Here is a 20740-nt window from a genome sequence, read left to right as displayed (position 1 = left end):
AAAAGTGTGTCATGACTAATTGGCCTGGACTATTTTAAAGAAAGTTAAATCATCATAGCCTTAGTGCTTGTGGTTATTTTAGTTAGTTATTTAGCATTTGTGAACCTTTACTAAGTGAAGTATTGATAATGATTGTCATTGTTTTTTATGGATGGTGTCAGGCAGTAAACTGGAGATTTAATATTGATCTAGTGACATATTATCAGTGATAAATTTCAGGATTTTGAGGTTTGAAATTATACTTGTGAATGAACTATCGAAGAAGAGAGGGTTGTTAAAGAGTAAGAGCTCTTAATTATCGGGAGTCAGGAACTAGGTTTGCTTAAGCAAGGAATTCATAAATATACTTTGAACTTCTAAAAAGTACTTTGTTAGAATCTTTTTTAAGAGAAAAGTATTGTGTTTGCACATTTATCAATCTGGATAGGTTTTGTTAGCTATGAACTGTCTTTGTGAGTGAAGCATTGTAAGAAATACAAAAAAACTACACACAAACATATCACCTAAGAATTCCTAGTTTTCAGCTGTCATCAGTGTATTCATAACTAAGATGTTACTGGATTTTTTAAATTGCTTTAAAATATAGTCTTTAGCGGCCCTCTTGGCACAGTGGGCAGCGTGTCAGTCTCATAAAATATAGTCTTTTTTTTTTTTTTTAAGATTTTTATTTATTTGAGAGAGAGTGAGTAAGGGAAAGGGAGAGGGAGAGAGAATATGAAGCAGACTCTGCACTGAGCACAGAGCCCGACGTGGGGCTCGATCCCACAACCAGGAAATCATGACCTGAGCTGAAACCAAGAGTCAGATGCTCAACCAACTGAGGCACCCAGGTGCCCCTAAAATATAGTCTTGATGACATAAAACTTGAGTTTGGTGTCATCTTACTTTACAGAGGAATATGATTTTTGATACTCCCTAGAGGATAACTGTCAATTGTTTCATAATTTCTAGCCTAAGAATAGACTAAGACAGAAAATGCTTTGAAACTGAAAAATATCTTGTGTTATTAGTCTTCAGATCCTGACCTAAGACGATCCTTAGATAAGCAACCTACTGATAGTGGAGGAGGCATTTATCAATATGATAACTATGAAGAAGTTGCTATGGATACAGATAGTGAAACCAGTTCTCCAGGTATGAGCCAAAACTTGAAACATTCACATATTCACAAATTTTCATAAATGGAAAATGATCATAAAGTGACCCAAAAGCTTGAAAGAAATGTGTAATGAAAGTGATGTTTGCTGATGAATTGTGTAACCATAGACATTTAGTGGAGTACTTTGAGAGCAAACCTCAAATATATAATATAAACCTTTCTTTCAGGTCTTTCTTTCTAGATAACTTTTAAATAAAAAGGCAGTGTTTAAACTCTGCTATTAACTGTTCGATCTAAAAAATGATTGTGGGGAAGGTGAGAGCACTGCTTTTAAATAAAAAAAATAAACTTTTGATCTCTTATCTTTATATCGTAGATAATTTCTGCTTTAGTTAAAAAAAAAAAAAAATCTTTCTTGTTTTTGGGCTTCCTTTCTCCTTCCGGTGATGTTACTTTGTAGGAATTTGGAAATGGTAAGTGGTACTATTAGTGGCATTCAGTAGAGGCTGGTTAGAACTGGTCAGGGCAGTACTTCAATTAGATTGCATACTCTAGGATGTGACTCTTCTTGAGGGCTAGAGCCTTGCTTTAGTTGATATTCAGGGGTGATTCTGTGGGAGACCTATTTTCTCACTAATTAAAACATAAGTTTTAATTATAGCTGAGGCAGATAACTGAATGCAGTTGGCATTCTAGGAACTGGAATACTTATTTGAAAGATCATATCATCAATGTATTTCTCCCTATGGTCATATTGTCAGAACAGATAAAAACGAGAATCTTAACTTTAGTGTGTCTAGGCAGAAACAAAAATCTATATGATTTGGGTAATGTTTACCAAAAGTGCTTATTTTTTGGTTATTGTTTTTAGGCTTATGTTTGATAATTTCATATTATGTTTTGATTTCAAAATTTAACTCTCTTTGGTCAGTATTAAGTTTTCTTCTAGGTTCTTCAAGATAATTCATTGCCATTTCCAACTATTGACAATATCATTAATACTTTTTATTTCTATAAAATAATTTTATGAACTATGCTTTCAAAAGAATTTTGTAAAAAATTAATGGAGAATGTACTCTTTATTCAGCTTTGTCAAATTGTAGCTTTTTGCTATATTCACTACAGGTATTTATTTTTAAGAAGTAAAATGATCTAAAGGCCAATGTATTTTCAAATGGTATCACTTGGGCACAAGTCAACCGTATAAATCATGTGGGTAATAGCCATATTGACTTGTGAGACAGCTGGGATAAAGAAGAAGCATTAGTTTTTCCCTGAGGTTATATAGTTACTGGGTAGCAAGAGTAATCTTTGAATCTGCCATACTTCACTGACTTGTAAGAAACCACTGAAGGTAAAATGCACAATTATTTTTATCTGCTACCAGGGAAGGAAAAAATGCTAACAGTTTAATTCAGATGCATTGATTGTAACTATTTCAGAATTATTAAATGTGACAAAGTGTACATTTAATTGATTAAATACAGCAGTAGGTAGTTCTTTTCATTCCTGCTGTTCCCTTTCTATTTAAGTAGTTCATTTTTTCATTCCACATAAAGGGAGGAATGGAATTACTACATTACTGGTTTGTTTTTTGTTTGTCTTCTGGTTAGGACACTTTAGCAGATTGAGGGGAATTTGTTTTATTATTCCTTAAAAAATATGTTTGTAAGAAAGAAAAAAAGTGTGTTTCTTGTCTTTCCTGCTCTGTTTCCTGTGAGATGAGTGAAGAGTGAACAAAGAGAGTTTTAAGGCACTAATTGTCAACTGAAGTTGGAAGGCTGACTTTACGACGATAAAGGACAATATTGACTAGGTGGGGAGGTCTTATGGAGGTTAACGATATTAATTTGTACTCTGCTTAGATGTATTTGTATTTCTTCAAACATATCATAATCTTAATTTATTCCTTTCAAAGTATATTTGTTTGTAAACTCTTAACAAAAAATTTTTTTACAGCCCCTTCACCGGTGCAACCACCATTCTTCTCTGAATGTTCACTGGGGTATTTTTCTCCAGCACCATCTATTTCTTTGCCTCCGCCACCTCAGGTTTCTGTAAGTGAGATTTGATGTGATTTTTAAGAAAATTATTCTGTTGTGTCTTTTCTAATTTGTTTTGAAAAACTGGCATGTAACTAAAAGTAGTTAATGTTTGAAGAGAGCTTAAATTAGAATTATTTACCAAAATCGATAGCTATGAAACCTGTAGAATAAATAGTTAATTATGTATTGGCAGGCTGTCCATTTGGGAGATTTTTTTCATAGCTAATTTTTAATCTCCTGTGTACTTTCTTTCAGTACTTAGCATGTTTCCTTTTTCCTTCTCAGCTAGTAGCTACTCCAAAAATTTATTCCAAAGCAGAATAAGATTATCTACTGTTTTGCATTATCTTCTTTGGCAGTTGGGATTTAAGTGCATTAGGATACTTTCAGAAATGAGTTCTTTCCTTTCTTCTCTTTTGATGAATACAGTTATTTTTAATTTGAAATTTCAGCTAAAGAATGTTGTATGTAGAATTTAGTTTCTTTTTTTTCCAGCTTTTAAAAGAACTGCCAGGCCCTCATTTAAAAAAAAAAAAAGAAAAAAAGGAAGTGGGGGAATCATAAAGTAAAAGTTCTGAAGTTATTTCTAGATTGAAAGAACCTACAGACCAAGTTGGATCTCTCAGCCATTTCACACTTCCTAGGTGGACATCTGATGTCCTCCTTGGAAGCTTAAGTAAGGTGAGGGGAATATTAGAGCACAGAGTGAGAGGAAACTTTTTTTTTCTTCTTCCTTGAAATGTTTCCTTTTGGGAAATGGAGAATGGATGAACTAAATGCCAGGGAAATTCTGGCAGTTCTTTGAAACAAAAATATATCCAAACTCAGAGATTTGTATAAATTTAGTTTTCTTTATAAATATAAGAAGCCATCACACAAGCATTTAAGAGATTCTTCTTGACAGTTCTTGAGATACTCAGGACTATTTCCAGAATCCCTTTGGTGCCTAATTTTTGCTTTTTGCTTAAATATCTATCATACGTTCTTGGTTTTCAATATCTTCACTTGTTTTCAGGTAGTCATCTAGAGGAGGAACCCCATAAACTTTGATTTCTGTCTTTTGGAATACTGAATGAAAATAAGAAAGGGAATGGAGAAGTTTATATAATTACCTTAAAGTTCACAAATTAGATGTTTCAAATATTGTTGATTTTTTAATTGCAAAAATTGTATTTTTTTCATGGTTGAATATTTGGTTTAGTTTTAAGATGTTACAGGACACTTAGTTCACTTATGCTTACAACTAAAGTAATAAACTAAAGTTTACCTTTTTAAATTTAATGTTGCTCCAGAGATATTTGAAATTTGTAAAATTTGCGCTGTAATTATTTCTTTTCTTTTAAAAATAACTAGTCTTTGCCACCTTTGAGCCAGCCTTATGTGGAAGGCTTGTGTGTTTCTCTTGAACCTCTACCTCCTCTACCACCTTTACCACCTCTCCCACCTGAAGATCCAGAACAGCCTCCAAAACCACCTTTTGCAGATGAGGAAGAGGAGGAAGAAATGCTGCTTCGGGAAGAGCTACTTAAATCTCTTGCAAATAAAAGAGCTTTTAAGCCAGAGGTAATTTAGGTGCCTGAACCTCTAGGTGGTGCTCTTGACCCTAGTTTTAGCTTTGCTTTTCTCTGGGATTCATTGGGCTTTTCAGTAAAGTTGTGATTAAGTCTGAAGCTAATTTACTCAAGATTTTTCAAGATGACAGAAATTTCTTTTTATTTAAAAATGTTTCGTATTTCTCTTTTCCTTATTTAGGAAACGTCCAGTAATAGTGACCCACCTTCACCTCCAGTTCTGAACAATTCACAGCCTGTGCCAAGAAGCAATCTATCGATAGTCAGTATTAATACAGTATCTCAGCCTAGGATACAGAATCCAAAGTTTCACAGAGGACCTCGTCTTCCACGAACTGTGATCTCGGTAAAAACAAGCAATATATTTAATCCTACTGTTAAACAGTTTGTGAGAAATTTTTATGAAATTTTGCTGTCTTATTCCCTAACTCCTAGTTTTTTTCTATATGTACATATATTCATATATAAGTAAAAATTTATTATTTTTTATAGTGAAATGGGAGCAGTTTCTACACTTGAAAACTAGTAGAGTTCAATGATAATGTTTTTGGAGAAGCATTATTTTCATTATTTCCTTTGCCATTTTTTTTTTGTTTTTTCTATATAAGTGGTCCATTCAGATTTTCCTTGTTCTAGAGTTACTTTTAGCAGATTGTATATTTTTTATTTCTCCCATCATTGTTTTATGTTTTGCTCATATTTTTCCAATTATTGACTATACTGTAATGGCAGGATTTATTTATGATGTTTACGGATGTCCATTAAAGAGATTGCAATGACAATTTCTTTTTACCTTGTTTTCCAATGGCTTTGAAGTAAAATAACTGGAGCAAAGCCAAGTTGAAATCTTGCCTCTGTTAGGTAAACCCATTTTGGCCACTTACCCTCTCTATATTAACCACAAAAGCCAAAATGTTTTGTCAATAACTATGTAGAATTATTAATTTTTTGTTTGGTTGTAAGATAGCTAATTTAGGTAACATTATGGTTCTTATAGAAAGTTGGAGAAAATGGGGTGTCTGGGTGGCTCAGTCGATTAGGCATCCGACTCCTGGTTTCGGGTCAGGTTGTAATCTCAGGGTTGTGGGATAGAGTGCCTGCTTCAGAGTCTTTCTCCCTCTCCCTCTGCCCTCAAAAGAAATTTGGAGAAAATAAAACTTAATGAGAAAGGTGATCATAGTGTCTCGAAAGACTGAAAATGTAGAATATGTGGTGGGCAAATAACCAGTATTGGTGAAGTGGGACAAAGTTAATTATGCAGCATAACCATAAGAAACCATAGACTGTCTACTTGGAGTCCATTATTTTTAGGAATTGAAATTCAAGAGGTTAAATGACTTGTCCAAGGCCACACACATCTAATTGAGGTAGAGCCAAGTAAAGAATAGTTACTTTTGTCGTCAAAAGTAACAAATATCTTTTCAGCTCCCAAAGCATAAGTCAGTGGTTGTAACACTGAATGATTCAGATGACAGTGAGTCTGATGGAGAGGCTTCCAAGTCAACAAATAGTGTTTTCGGTGGATTGGAGTCCATGATTAAAGAAGCAAGACGAACTGCTGAGGTAAGTGCAGTAATGAAAAATGAAAAGAAAGATGATTTATTGATAGTCATTAAAGCTTTTTTTTTTTCTTCCTGAAAATTAGACCTTAGAGGTCTAGATTTTTAATATATTGAATTGTGGAAATATTTTAAGTATTTGTGTTATTTAGGACTTTACATAATGAAGAATGTATAAATTTAATTAGATTTAACTATTAAAAATCTATTTTTTTCCAATTGACTAGTCCTTTTTTCAAAATAGTAAAAATTGAGTGGATAATTGTCCTCTGTACTAAGGAAATTTATTGCTTTGAAAATTCTATCATATTACCAGAAAACAGTTTTTATTAAACTACATAACCTAAATACAACTTTTACCCCTATTTTTACTGTACTTATGTTGGTTACGTATGATTTAGTTCGATTATTTTAAAACTGTAGAGCTTAGTGGATCGTACAGTTAAGTTGTGGTTAACAGGCTGCATTGTTTTAAGAAAAGAAATAGAAAATAATTATGAAGTTATTTCTAAATACATAAATGTGCACTGGGTTGCGATGTAAAATATAAATCTCGGTGTGGGACTATTGGAAGCTGTTGATCTGGTTGACTTCAACTGTTTTCTAGCAAGCTTCAAAACCGAAAGTACCTCCAAAATCTGAAAAAGAAAATGATCCCATGCGAACACCTGAAGCTTTGCCTGAAGAAAAGAAGATTGAATATAGATTGTTAAAGGAAGAGATTGCCAAGTAAGTGGCATTTTTTGTAATTAACTCTAAAGGTATGTGCTATTTCAATACTTAACTTAGTCTTTATACAGTTTATTGGCATTGGGAAATGAGTGGTGCTGATTTTACCCAAGATGCAGAGTTCATGTTTTTATAACTCACAGTAGGGGGAGCCAGATGATCATGTATAGACTTATACAGTGATGCACTGAGATATAAACAGCTTGGAAAAAGATGAAAGCTATTATAAAGGAGAACTACACTGTCAACTTTTTTACACTTTAAACATATAATTTTATTTGTCAACTATACCTCAGTAAAGCTGAAAAAATACTTCGTAGAATCAGCAATATTCTTCTTTTAAATTAAAGTGTAGTTGACACACAATGTTGCACTAGTTTCAGGTGTAAAACATAGTGATTTGACAACTCTATACTTAGTCTGTGCAGACCATCAACTTTGAATGCCAGCTTGGTCATGCATATTGGTCATCATTATTAGTATTATTAATATTTTTATTTTATGAAATAGGATAGATCTTTAAAGATAAATAATTTTAGTTTATTCTTTGGTATAATTCATCTACTTTTATTGATTATTTTAGTCGAGAGAAACAGCGTTTGATTAAATCAGATCAGCTGAAGACCAGTTCATCATCCCCAGCAAACTCTGATGTGGAAATTGATGGGATTGGCAGAATAGCAATGGTTACTAAGCAGGTTACAGATGCAGAAGCAAAACTTAAAAAACATAGGTGAGCCTTTTTATCTGATTAAATTCTGATACGTGGGCGCCTGGGTGGCTCAGATGGTTAAGCGTCTGCCTTCGGCTCAGGTCATGGTCCCAGGGTCCTGGGATCGAGTCCCGCATCGGGCTCTTTGCTCCTTGGGAGCCTGCTTCTCCCTCTGCATCTCTCTCTCTGTCTCTCATGAATAAATAAAATCTTTAAAAAAAAAAAAAATAAATAAATTCTGATACGTGTTTCAATGTTCCCGTATTAGGATGATATATTTTTGTGGTTGTATGTCAGTAATAGGTATACTGTATGATTACAGATTCTTTCATACTTGGTAAAACTATAGAAGACTATCATTTTATTGAATTGCACATTTACATAAAGTAATAGTGTTAATGTTTAAATAAAAATATCAAGGGCGCCTGGGTGGCTCAGTCGTTAGGCATCTGCCTTTGGCTCAGGTCATGATCCCAGGGTCCTGGGATCGAGCTCCATATCGGGCTCTCTGCTCGGCGGGAAGCCTGCTTCTCCCTCTCCCACTCCCCCTGCTTGTGTTCCCTCTCTCGCTGTGTCTCTCTCTGTCAAATAAATAAATAAAATCTTTAAAATAAATAAATAAATAAATAAATAAAAATATCAAGACTTCAAAGGAGATTTGTTTCCCTTCAGATATATACATGGCTTATTCATTGCTAAAAACATTTATGAAACTCCCTTGTTTTGGAATTTTCTTTAAAACTTGGACATCTTTTTGAAATACCTTTATTGAAAGCATATTGTTGTTGTTAAAAGTGGGCTTGATTGGGGTGCCTGGGTGGCCCAGTCGTTAAGCGTCTGCCTTTGGCTCAGGTCATGCATGATCCCAGGGTCCTGGGATCGAGCCCCGCATCTGGCTCCCTGCTCCGCGGGAAGCCTGCTTCTCCCTGTCCCACTCCCCCTGCTTGTGTTCCCTTTCTCACTGTGTCTCTCTCTGTCAAATAAATAAATAAAATCTTTAAAAAAAAAAAAAAAGGTGGGCCTGATTGTTGGAAATAGTCATTACCCGGTCTGTTCAATAAGACACATAGTCAAATATGGTGTTATTATGAATGTGTGAATATTAAAGTTACAATCCTAAACTTACATGTTCTGTGAAATTACTGTGTTGTTGAGTGGTGCTTTAAAATTTTGAAAATATATAACCTCAAAATGAACATCATAGAATTCATTAGCATATTTGGGGAAGTTATTTTATTGAGGTATAATTGACATATCTTAGTTTCAGGTGTATAACATGATATGGTATTTATGTATATTATGAAATGATCACCACAGTAAGTTTAGTAACATCTGTCCCCATATATAGTTACAGATTTTTTTCTTGTGATGAGGACCATTAGCATATATTTGATAGAAATGATTATATTTGATTATGGCTATACATCTTTTTCACTCCACACACCTTGAAATCATTAGTTAGTGAAGAACAAAATAGCTTTGGTTAACATCAACACTTGTGAGTTTTGTTCTGATAGTCCCCCTGTAAGGGGGCACTATGTAATATGTAAGGGGGAGGTTCTGTTCAAGGATGGTAAGACTTTCCTTATTCTGTTTTTATTAATTAACTGACTAATTCTTAAACTTCAAAGCTTGATTGTAAAAATTGATTGCAGTGATGAATTAACTCTTAATGTTAAAAATCATTAGCAATATATAAATAATTTAATGGTTTTTAAAACAAGCTTCAAAAGTTCATCCACCCATAGTTAATTAACGAAGGGAAAAAGTAGAAATTTACAACCACCTTGGTACTCTTTATTTTTTTGAATCATGAAAAACAATGTAATTTGGAGTGTTTTGGTAAGGCACCATAGATAGCTCAAGGACTTAGCGACTATGTAAATTTTTTATAAGTAAACAGAAGTATGTTCTCTTCTCCATTTCTGAACAAGACATTGGAGATATTAAGTATTCTGAACAAAATAAAATACATTTAAAAATAGTCTTTATTAATGTCTTCAGCATTTTATTACTTCTAAAGTATGCCATTATTTTATGCACTAAGAAAGAAAACCTGCTGCTAGCCGAACTATATGATACACAGTAATGCTAAGACATTACTGATATTAAAGATTTGAGAAATGTGCTTCAGAAATGAAATGCTATGGTGACTGTGAATCTCCAGAATTATCAATAAGAAATGGTATGGTATATGTTTTAAAAGAGATTAAAATAAATTCATTTAGGTTCCATTTATTTAGTAGCTTCAATAAAAAGTGAAAAGGTTTTAAAAAATTCTTTGTCTTTCTCTTCCCCATTCTGTCACATATTCTCTGTCTTTATGATTCCTTCTAGATGTCAGTTGTGGTGACTGTTGAAATATGATAGCTTCTGGGAAAGAGCCTTCATTTTTTTAACCATAATATTCAGTAGTTGAGAAAATGAAAATCTCTACCCATAAATTTACGTTTTTGTCCTATTTTTATTCTCATTTCCAAACTTTACTTCTGTATATTGTTTAAAAATGTAGACTTCCTTTTCCCCTTGCTTGACTTGCTTCAGATAAAATGAGTTAAGAGTTTTGTAAGTGTGCTTGATTATGTTTATCAGATGTTTATTTGTGTGTATATTAAGAGCATTATAAATGATGTTAAACATAGCAGTTTTCTGTCCTGAGTCCTCATCTTCCAGGAGTCCTGTATGGTCAGAGTCAGTCATATCTAGTAGTGATTTTTCAACTGTAATTCACATTACTCAGACTTAAATGATTTTTTAAGAAAACGATCAGACCCATAGTTGCTTTTGCAAAATGTAATAATGTCTATTTGAATACCTATGTGATTAGTGAATATGAAAATAGTCACCCTTTTAAATTCTTATCTGTACGTTATCAGTATATGTATTTTTAAGATTATTTATTTGAGAGAGAGAGTGCTCGCATGCAGTGGGGTAGGGGCAGAGGGAGAGGAAGAGAAAGTCTTAAGCAGACTTCCTGCTGAGCGCAGAGTCCGTCGTGGGGCGCCATCTCACCACCCAGAGATCACCACCTGAAGTGAAACCAAGAGTTGAATGCTTAACCTACTGCGCCACCCAGGCACCCTGTCAGTATATTTTGTAAAACAAGCTACTGCTTTGTAAATTTTTTATTCTGATGGTGTTAGTCTACGAGTTTAGAAGAACATAAGAATTTTGTTATTTCTCAATTAGGATTCTCTTGATGAAAGATGAATCTGTTTTAAAGAATCTCGTACAGCAAGAAGCTAAGAAGAAAGAATCTGTTCGAAATGCTGAAACAAAGATTACAAAACTTACAGAACAGCTTCAGGCAACAGAGAAAATTCTCAGTGTCAACAGAATGTTTTTAAAGAAGCTTCAGGAACAAGTAATGTTCTTTTTTTACATTAAGATATTGTAGTTTCATGTTTACTGCACATTTTTATGGCCCACATTTTTTGTAAAACAAAACCATAAACCAAAGCCATCAAAATGTATAACCTTTGTACTGTTTTCCATTGTGACATAATATTGGAATATTTTTATATTCGGGTGAATACCCTAAACCTGCTGTGTTTAAGAAAGTATTTCCTCTCCTAAGGTTTACATTTACATTTCCAGAATTATCCTGTATTTTCAGATTCACAAAGTTCAACAACGTGTTACCATTAAGAAAGCTTTGACTCTCAAGTATGGGGAAGAGCTTGCTCGGGCAAAGGCAGTGGCTAGTAAAGAAATAGGAAAACGTAAACTGGAACAGGATCGCCTTGGAGTAAGTTGTTTGTAGGAATATTTTATTTTTGGAAAGGAGAAGGTTTTCATGATACTTTTGAGGGTAAGAGATGTATAAAATAACTCCAGTTTTTCCCTGCATATTCAGAAAGATTAAAGCTTTGTTTTTAAATGACATCCACAATTTTGGAAGCTTTATTTTATAGTTATTGTTTTGGCTTTGTTTTTTGTTTTTCATAGATTATAGATTAACTGGCATAACTGTTGGGGACTTTTGTAAAACTATTTTATTCTCGTCAGTGATTTAGTTTTATAATGTTGGCATTGTATTGTAGAGATAACACATTTATCTCACCAAAAATTGTTTCTGAAATCATAGTGATGTAAAATCTGTATCATTTTTTTCCTCCAGCCAAACAAAATGATGAGACTAGACAATTCTCCAATATCAAGTCCCAGGAAACATTCAGCAGAACTGATTGCTATGGAAAAAAGACGATTACAAAAGCTAGAATATGAATATGCCCTGAAAATTCAGAAACTAAAAGAAGCTCGGGCCCTTAAAGCAAAGGAACAACTAAATATTGCTCCAGTTGTGGAAGAGGAACCCGAATTTTCTTTACCTCAACCATCACTTCATGATCTGACTCAAGATAAATTAAGTCTGGACACTGAGGAAAATGATGTTGATGATGAGATTTTGTCTGGTTCAAACAGAGAACGAAGAAGATCATTTTTAGAGTCTAATTCTTTTACTAAACCTAATCTTAAGCACACTGATACACCTAACAAAGAATGCATCAACAAACCTACTAAGAATACGGTAGAAAAACCAGAACTTTTTCTAGGGTTAAAAATCGGTGAATTACAAAAATTATATTCAAAAGCTGACAGCTTAAAACAGTTGATTTTGAAAACCACCACAGGCATTACAGAAAAGGCTTTGCATGGTCAGGTAACTGAACATTTCATATGCTTTATAAAATCTAGGATTCACCCTAGCCTTATTTGTTTTATGTAATTATTGTTTTCTTTTGCAGGAGATTTCTGTGGATGTGGATTTTGTGACAGCACAGAGTAAAACAACAGAAGTGAAGCCGTGTCCTTTTAGACCCTACCATAGTCCTCTTCTAGTTTTTAAGTCCTACAGGTATAAAAGAAAGATTCAATAAGCTTGAATTTCAGGACTGCTCCTTGATCGTAATGACAGTATAACCTTGGATATTTCATGATAATCAAAAAAAATAATTGTGTCATGGTAACTAAAAAATGAACTTGTCCTTTTAGGGAAAATAAAATTGTCTTGTCAGATTTGAACCATATCAGGAAGTAAGGTTTAGCTCAAAATGGGTTTATTCTTACCAAATCCTAATTTCTGGTTACTGGGGGAATTGTGGAGAATTCTGGATTATGGTCTGTTAGGGATTTTAGGAAAAACAGAGTCAAAAGAGAATTTTTAAGTTTTAAAAAGAATTTTACCAGTATTCTAAGTAATGCATTGGCCAGCTTTCATGAAATTGATTTAGACATTCTCAGATGATTAACTGTGGAGGTTGTCACTTTTGGAAGTTCTGAGACTGTTAAGTGGGTAGGATTTAATCATAAAATCGTAAAGTACCTATCAGGTAGTATAGGCTCTTCCCCTAGTTTTTTTTTGTTGGCTGGTAACATGTGCAAGAAATACCAGTGTTGGGGCACCTGGTTGGCTCAGTTGGTTGAGCGTCTGCCTTCCAGCTCAGGTCGTGATCTCAGGGTCCTGGGATCGAGCCCCACATCGGGCTCCCTGCTCAGCAGGAAGCCTGCTTCTCCCTCTCCTGCTGCTCCCCCTGCTTGTGCTCTCTCTCTCTGTCAAGTAAATAAATAAAATCTTAAAAAGAAATACCAATGTTATATACCATTTTATTATGTGATAAAACAGTACTTTCAAGGATTTTATTAGAGTAAGAGAAAGAGCACGAGCAGGGGGAGGGCAAAGGGAGAGGGAGAGAATCTTAAGCATACTCCCCACCGAGCAGGGAGCCTGCTGCAGGGCTCGATCCCACAACCGTGAGATCATGACCTAAGCTGAAATCAAGAGTCAAACGCTTGGGCGCCTGGGTGGCTCAGTTGGTTAAGCAACTGCCTTCGGCTCAGGTCATGATCCCGGAGTCCTGGGATCGAGTCCCACATCGGGCTCCCGGCTCAGCGGGGAGCCTGCTTCTCCCTCTGACCCTATCCCCTCTCATGCTGTTTCTCTCTCTCTGTCAAATAAATAAATAAACAAACAAAATCTTTAAAAAAAAAAAAAAAAAAAGAGTCAAACGCTTAACCAGCTGAGCCACCCAGGCACCCAGAAAACACTACTTTTAAAATACAGGGTTTTTTGTTGTTGTTTTCTGTTTTAGATCTTTTGTGTTCTAGGTATAAAAAAGTTGTCCCTATCATTGATAATTGTTTTTTTAGAGTTGATAATTGTTTTTTTAGAGTTCATTTTGATATTAAGTTAGATAAATAGTAAGCTCAAGGCATAGAAATTTTAATTAAGAAAAATGAAAAATTTCATAATTTTCTGGGCAATGTTTATGGTGCATAATGTGCCTGTCCACCTTTCTTCTCTTTAGATTTAGTCCATACTATCGAACCAAGGAAAAACTTCCTTTAAGCTCGGTATCATATAGTAATATGATTGAACCGGATCAGTGTTTCTGCCGTTTTGATTTAACAGGAACATGTAATGATGATGATTGTCAGTGGTGAGTAGTTTTTATTTGTGAATATTTTATAATCTAAAAGGCAGTCTTGGTTATTTAACTTTGGTATGTACATAATTATCTTTTCTGTGCTGTCATTTTATTTTAGGCAGCATACACAAGACTATACACTTAGCCGAAAACAGCTATTCCAGGACATTCTGTCATATAATCTGTCTCTGATTGGTTGTTCAGAGACAAGCACGGATGAAGAAATTGCTGCTGCAGCAGGTATTTAAAGACCTCTTATTGTTCTCCAGGTGAAAATTTGAATGTAGGCAATTAAAAATTTTTATGTTCAGTTGTTGACATATTGAAGTAGTTGAAATAATTCAGTACATTCCTTATGGCATTTTATCCACATTTGCTCTAATATAGTAGTCACTAGCCATATCTTGCTATTCAAATATAAATTAATTAAAATTTCTTCCTTAGTTGCATTAGCCACATTTCAGGTGTTTGATAGCTGCTTTTGAGCTCAATAGCTTATTAGTGGTAAGTGCTTACCAATAGGATAGTGCAAATATAACACATTCCATCATTGTGGGAGGTTCTTTGGACAGAGCTCATCTAAATAGTTCAGTTTATTTAGAAGAACATATTAACATATTTGTATAGCAATTTTATTAATGATTTTTAAACAGGCCCCTATTTTTATTTATTATTGTTTTAAAAAACAGAGAAGGATTGGAAATTAAGATGAATGTGGTTTCAAATTCTACAAAGAAATAAAAAGGACTTTATACACTTTGATATTATGGAAAGCATAAATTTCTGTGACATTGTGAATAAATACTGTTAAAGTTTTCTCCAGATTTATTGCCAAATAATAAACCTTAAGCTGCAAGTATTTTGGAAATAAAGGAATTGGTGTGTATTAAATTTAGTGTTCACCATAACCCAGAGTGATTGTAAAGTCACTAAATCTATGTGATCATTCTTAGTTTGGGACTTTAATTTTCACTTAACTTGTTTAGTTTGTTTCAGAAAATACTTTTTTTTTTTAGCCCAATTTGGGTGCATGATGTAAGATTTGCCATAGTAGGTAAGGTAATGGAGGCCTTGCCTTCTAGGAGGCATACGTGTTTTTGACTAGTAACATACACTTCCTTTTAATTTTTAAATTACTCTTCACTTTGTACTCTTTAATTAGCCTTGTATCTGTAATCCATGTTTTTTATGCTTTTTATAAATGAAGATAACTATTCTAATTTCAGAAAAATATGTTGAGAAACTTTTTGGAGTAAATAAAGATCGAATGTCAATGGACCAGATGGCTGTTCTCCTTGTTAGCAATATCAATGAAAGTAAAGGCCATAGTGAGTATCTCTCTCTCTCTCACACACACACACACACACACACACAAAAGGACATTGTAGTTTCTTTATGATAGCAAAGTTTCTGGTGTTATGTTCTCCAAAATATATATGCATGTGTATATATGTATGTAACATGCTGACAGGGTAGAATAAACATCTCTTTCTCTAGGGCGGAAAATATATTGTATGTCATTTCTGACTAACAGAATCATTTTAGCTCTCTTTGAGTATTGTTTGGGTAGCCTTTAAAACTATAAAAACTAGTTATATCAGATACTAATCTTCTCCTGTCTACTTTAGCACCTCCATTTACAACCTACAAAGATAAAAGAAAGTGGAAGCCAAAATTTTGGAGGAAACCTATTTCAGAGAATAGCTTCAGTAGTGATGAGGAACAGTCTACGGGACCAATTAAGTATGGTAAGAAGTCATTTTAGACCCTGAATCATTAAGTTGTGGTGTTCCATCTTTGTCTAACACTTTACTAATTTTTTGGTGTATGTACTAGCTTGGGCTTTTTGGGGTTTTTTTTGTTTTGTTTTGTGTTTTTCTATTTTTTCTTTTTTTAGAACAGTGATGCTTTTTGGCATTTGATGCAGTTCTTCATTGTGGAGGATTGCCCATTGCCTGGCCTGTGTCCTTGAGGGCAGGTGTAGTATTTTGTTTTTGAGTCTGCTTTCTGACATGCAGTAGGCTCACAGAATGAATAAATAAATGAATGAACAAAGTAAATAATGAATGAGTGCTGTATTGTCGAACACATTATTGTAAGTTTGCATTATTTATTAAAGTGTGAATAATTTGTTTACAATTTGTGGATTAGATATATAATAGATAAATGCTCCCATGTGTTTATTTACATTAATGTAGTACTTTTTCTCTGAATGTAGAATAAATTATAACTTTTTTTTTTTTTACCTATTTAGTGAATGTGAATTATTAAGTGATACTACTTACCTTTAAAGTAGAGAGACCATACTTCTGGTTTGCCCAGCAGAATCCTAGTTTATACCTGTTATCCTGGTGTAGTTTTTAATAATACTCCTTTCACTTTTAGAAGTGTTCTGGTTTGTAAAATATGTGACACTATACCTTAAAGCTATGAACTACTGCGTATATTTTGAATCTTTAGATTTTTAGATTATTTTATTTTATTTTATTTTTTTTTATTTTTTTATTTTTTTAAAGATTATTTATTTATTTGAGAGAGAGAGAATGAGAGAGAGCAAGCACATGAGAGGGGGGAGGGTCAGAGGGAGAAGCAGATCCCCCGCCAAGCAGGGAGCCCGATGCGGGACTCGATCCAGGGACTCCAGGATCATGACCTGAGCCGAAGGCAGTCGCTTAACCAACTGAGCCACCCAGGCGCCCAGATTTTTAGATTATTTTAAAGATGAGGCCAATTGTTTTTTTTCTTGGTCTGTGGATAAGAGAAAGTATAAAGCTAATGATACTTTTCCTTCTAGCCTTCCAGCCAGAGAACCGAATAAATGTTCCAGCTTTAGATACAGTTGTCACTCCAGATGATGTCAGATACTTTACAAATGAGACTGATGACATTGCTAATTTAGAAGCAAGTGTGCTTGAAAATCCTTCTCATGTACAACTTTGGCTCAAGCTTGCGTACAAGTACTTGAATCAAAATGAGGGGTAGGTCCACTTCTAATCTTTGTGTCATCTGTTGCACATTTATATTTTTATGTTTGAAGTTTGTTTCATCTATGGTAATCACGTTTCCATCATGGTATCAATGAAGTCTTTGTTTTTGACAAAGGCAAAAGCACTTTATTGTTTAAAAGCTATTAGAAAAACTTTGATTAGAGCTTGAGTTGTGTGCGTGGCTCAGTGTGTGGGTAATAAATTAGCCCCAGTTTTTAACTCTAGTAGGCTCTTATTTCAAAGTAGCATTAGTTAAAACAGTAAATTCTGAGTAGTATAAGGATTGATTATTGATTTTTCTTTTTAAAAGGCAGGTAGTGATAGTATCTTTTTTTTTTTTTAAGATTTATTTATTTATTCTTGGAGAGAGAGAGCACGTGTGTGCGAGCACACCTGGGAGAGGAGCAGAGAGGGAGAGAGAGAGAGTCCCAGGTGGACTCTGAGCTGAGCACAGAGCCCCACACAGGGCTTGATCTCATGACCCCAAGATCACAACCTGAGCTGAAACCAAGAGTCAGCCACCCAACCGACTGTGCCACCCAGGCGCCCCCAGTAGTGATAGTCTCTTAAAATAATGATAAAATCACAATAGAACAACTTAAATATTATGTTAATTTTTATTTAGAGATTTAAAGCTTGTGTAAGAACATTAAATTCTGATGAATTGACTTTTTTCTGTGGGTGGTGTTATATTACGTGTCTTCAAATAAGGTAAATAGTAATTTTTCTCACTAACCTATTGCATTTTCTAACTCCTATTTTTTGATAGTATTAGCAGTAATAATTTTTTATTACTAGGAATAGCCTTTTATTACTCTATTTAAAATTATTTAATTTTTTTAAAAAATCTTTCTTAATGTCTGTCTTAAAACTTGGTATAAAGGCTTTTTTATAGTAAGGCAGTATTACAGAATGCTAATATATCACACATACCTGAATACAGTGCTTATTTAATTTGCCTTATGTGTCATTTCCATGTTAATGGGATAAGTTAACAGTGTTTTCTTTTCTGACTCATTTACTGAGTGAAGGCCAAAAGAACTGTATTATTTTATGAATAGGATCATGAGAGACAATTATCTTCTTCAAGAGATAGCAAGCTTTTGACCGTTGAAAAGAACTGTTACATTGAAAGCTTTGATATTTTGTGCTGGCAGTAGCTGGCCTTGAGGGGGAATTGTTTAACTTTTCCCATTCCCAGACGAGTGTAACTCATAAAAGGTATTGCTGAATATGGACATACATAAAGTACATTTGAAGTTGATAATCTAGGGGTTTTATAACATTGTGTTTTTATCTGGTAAATGCTCACTAAATATCAACTTAAAAAGGAATTGTTAGGTCTGTGGGAAATCAGGACCTTTTTTGGGCTGCTGTGACTTAAAATCCTAATCTATTTCTCTTTGTCATGGGCGATTCTAGCTTCTCAGTAGGTTCCAGTAGAAAATGGAACTTTAAAATGGACTCATTAGATCAGCCTGATTTAAGAGTATTTTGAAGCATTAAAAAAAATATATATTTTATTTTATTTAAAATATCTTATTTTAAACATGTAGGCTATGTTCAGAGTCCTTGGATTCTGCTTTAAATGTTCTGGCTCGAGCTTTGGAAAACAACAAAGACAATCCAGAAATTTGGTGCCATTACCTCAGATTGTTCTCAAAAAGAGGAACCAAGGAAGAAGTGCAGGAAATGTGTGAAACAGCTGTTGAATATGCTCCTGATTATCAAAGTTTTTGGACTGTGAGTAGAAAAGATAACATAGTTCTGTGTGTGTGTATGTGTATGTTTATAATTCTTTGGATCATCTTAAATATTGATACGTAGCGTAAGTTATATACTTTATCTGCACATAGATATAATAACTTTTCATTGTCCCGTAACCTCAAAACCACTCCTGGGTCAGGGTTAAATTTAGAACAAACAAGAAGAAAATATTTAGTGAAAAAAATTTTCTTGTTGTTAACTTTATTGGTAAGGAAAAAATATAAACATTTTAAAACATTTTATACTTACCTACTCATAGGCAGTTTTAGTTTGGATGAAAGTTAAATGAATTTTTTTTTTTTTTTTGCAAAGCACATGAAAAAAATTTTCAATTTCTTATGTTTAACATTTTCATGAATGTCAATAAGCATTTTGTTATTTTTATTATCTGTCCTCATTACTTATGAAAATAATCTTAATCTATAATTCATACTAATGAACTTTGCCAAGATACAAAGATTTGGTGAAAAAATGGTTTCTTTTTATTTTCTGAGACAATGGGATGTTTCCTACCCATGCTTAAACTTAAAATTATAATTAATCCACTTGTAAAATAAATATTCATTAATATCTGAACTTTTGCCAGCTGAACTCAACAACCATAAGATTTAGCTTATCTGTTGCTGTCAGATCTGTCATTTACTTGCTAACTGAAATTCAGAACAGATAGATTTGTATAACATGGTATCCCTTGTTGAATGAACTTGCCACTCTCTTACTCTCCCAACTCAGGTACCAAAGTGAAAGATGCTTGATTTTTGACCTGGAGCCTTGTGCCAAAGTTAATGCTATTGATCATCATAAGATTTTATAGGGTATAATGTTTTTCCCTAAAGTTGTTTGGTCTTTAAAGGACCTCTTAATTTCTTAGGCCCTTTTGTTTTGCCACATATATCTAATATGAATGCTACTCTCAAAAATTGTATATGGTCATACGCTTAAGCAATGCAAATTGTACGTGACCATAAACCTGAACTTTTGAAAATCTGCCATGGTCTTACTGCCATTTATTTGTTGATTGAAGGAAAGGAGAGATGAAATTGCTTCAGGGTTATTCTAAGAGTACACCTGTATTATTTTAGTTTTCATTTGAGTCCACTTTCCAACTTGTCGAAAGGGAAATATAGGATATAGTACTGGAAGATAGGTTTTTTTGTTTTTGTTTTTGTTGTTGTTTTAAGTGAGCTCTGCGCCCAACGTGGGGTTTGAACTCATGACCCCAAGATCAAGAGTCGCATGCTGTACTGACTGAGCCAGCCAGGTGCCCCAGGAAGATGGTTTATACATATATTTATAATTATCCTTTTTGCAAAAATTGAAGATTTAATAAAATATTTAATGAAATGTGGAAAATCCGTAGCTTTACAGTTTATTTTTATGAAATATAATTATATGAAACCTTTTTGGGCAGTTTCTGCACCTAGAAAGCACCTTTGAAGAAAAGGATTACGTATGTGAAAGAATGGTGGAGTTTCTGATGGGAGCAGCTAAGCGGGAAGCATCAGATATTCTGTCCTTTCAGCTTTTAGAGGCTCTCTTGTTTAGAGTTCAGCTCCACATATTTACTGGAAGATGCCAGAGTGCACTTGCAGTTTTACAGGTAAACAATTATTATAGCATTTAATTACATTTTATAGAGAGTTTTTTAAAGGTCTAAAACATTACAGGTTAGCATTGTTTAATAAGAACACAGACTTTAGATTTGAATCCTTGTTTTGCCACTTAGTAGTAAGTTGAATCAGTTTATGACTGTTTCTTCACTTGCTTAGTGGGGATAGTGCGTTTTTAAGAGTGTTTATGAGGTTCAAATGAAAATAACGTATGTTAAGTACCCACCAGAATA

General features: G+C 33.8%; 1 protein-coding gene across 1 annotated transcript in view; it reads left to right on the top strand.

The window, feature by feature from the left end:
• The window catches only part of ZFC3H1 (zinc finger C3H1-type containing), a 52931-nt gene that overhangs the window by 18289 nt on the left and 13902 nt on the right, over positions 1 to 20740 (top strand). The window contains exons 6-23 of the mRNA XM_078076293.1: positions 1011 to 1134; positions 3059 to 3156; positions 4498 to 4707; positions 4897 to 5061; positions 6141 to 6278; positions 6882 to 7003; positions 7587 to 7736; positions 10905 to 11079; positions 11332 to 11463; positions 11836 to 12378; positions 12464 to 12573; positions 14024 to 14155; positions 14262 to 14383; positions 15370 to 15471; positions 15772 to 15891; positions 16938 to 17121; positions 18687 to 18873; positions 20309 to 20497. Of these exons, the coding sequence (XP_077932419.1) occupies positions 1011 to 1134; positions 3059 to 3156; positions 4498 to 4707; positions 4897 to 5061; positions 6141 to 6278; positions 6882 to 7003; positions 7587 to 7736; positions 10905 to 11079; positions 11332 to 11463; positions 11836 to 12378; positions 12464 to 12573; positions 14024 to 14155; positions 14262 to 14383; positions 15370 to 15471; positions 15772 to 15891; positions 16938 to 17121; positions 18687 to 18873; positions 20309 to 20497 (3003 nt within the window). The remainder of the gene's footprint in view (positions 1 to 1010; positions 1135 to 3058; positions 3157 to 4497; positions 4708 to 4896; positions 5062 to 6140; positions 6279 to 6881; positions 7004 to 7586; positions 7737 to 10904; positions 11080 to 11331; positions 11464 to 11835; positions 12379 to 12463; positions 12574 to 14023; positions 14156 to 14261; positions 14384 to 15369; positions 15472 to 15771; positions 15892 to 16937; positions 17122 to 18686; positions 18874 to 20308; positions 20498 to 20740) is intronic.

The sequence above is a fragment of the Halichoerus grypus genome, chromosome 6 (genome assembly GCF_964656455.1).
Source record: "Halichoerus grypus chromosome 6, mHalGry1.hap1.1, whole genome shotgun sequence".
NCBI lineage: Eukaryota > Metazoa > Chordata > Mammalia > Carnivora > Phocidae > Halichoerus > Halichoerus grypus.
This window is presented reverse-complemented; position numbering and strand designations above follow the sequence as displayed.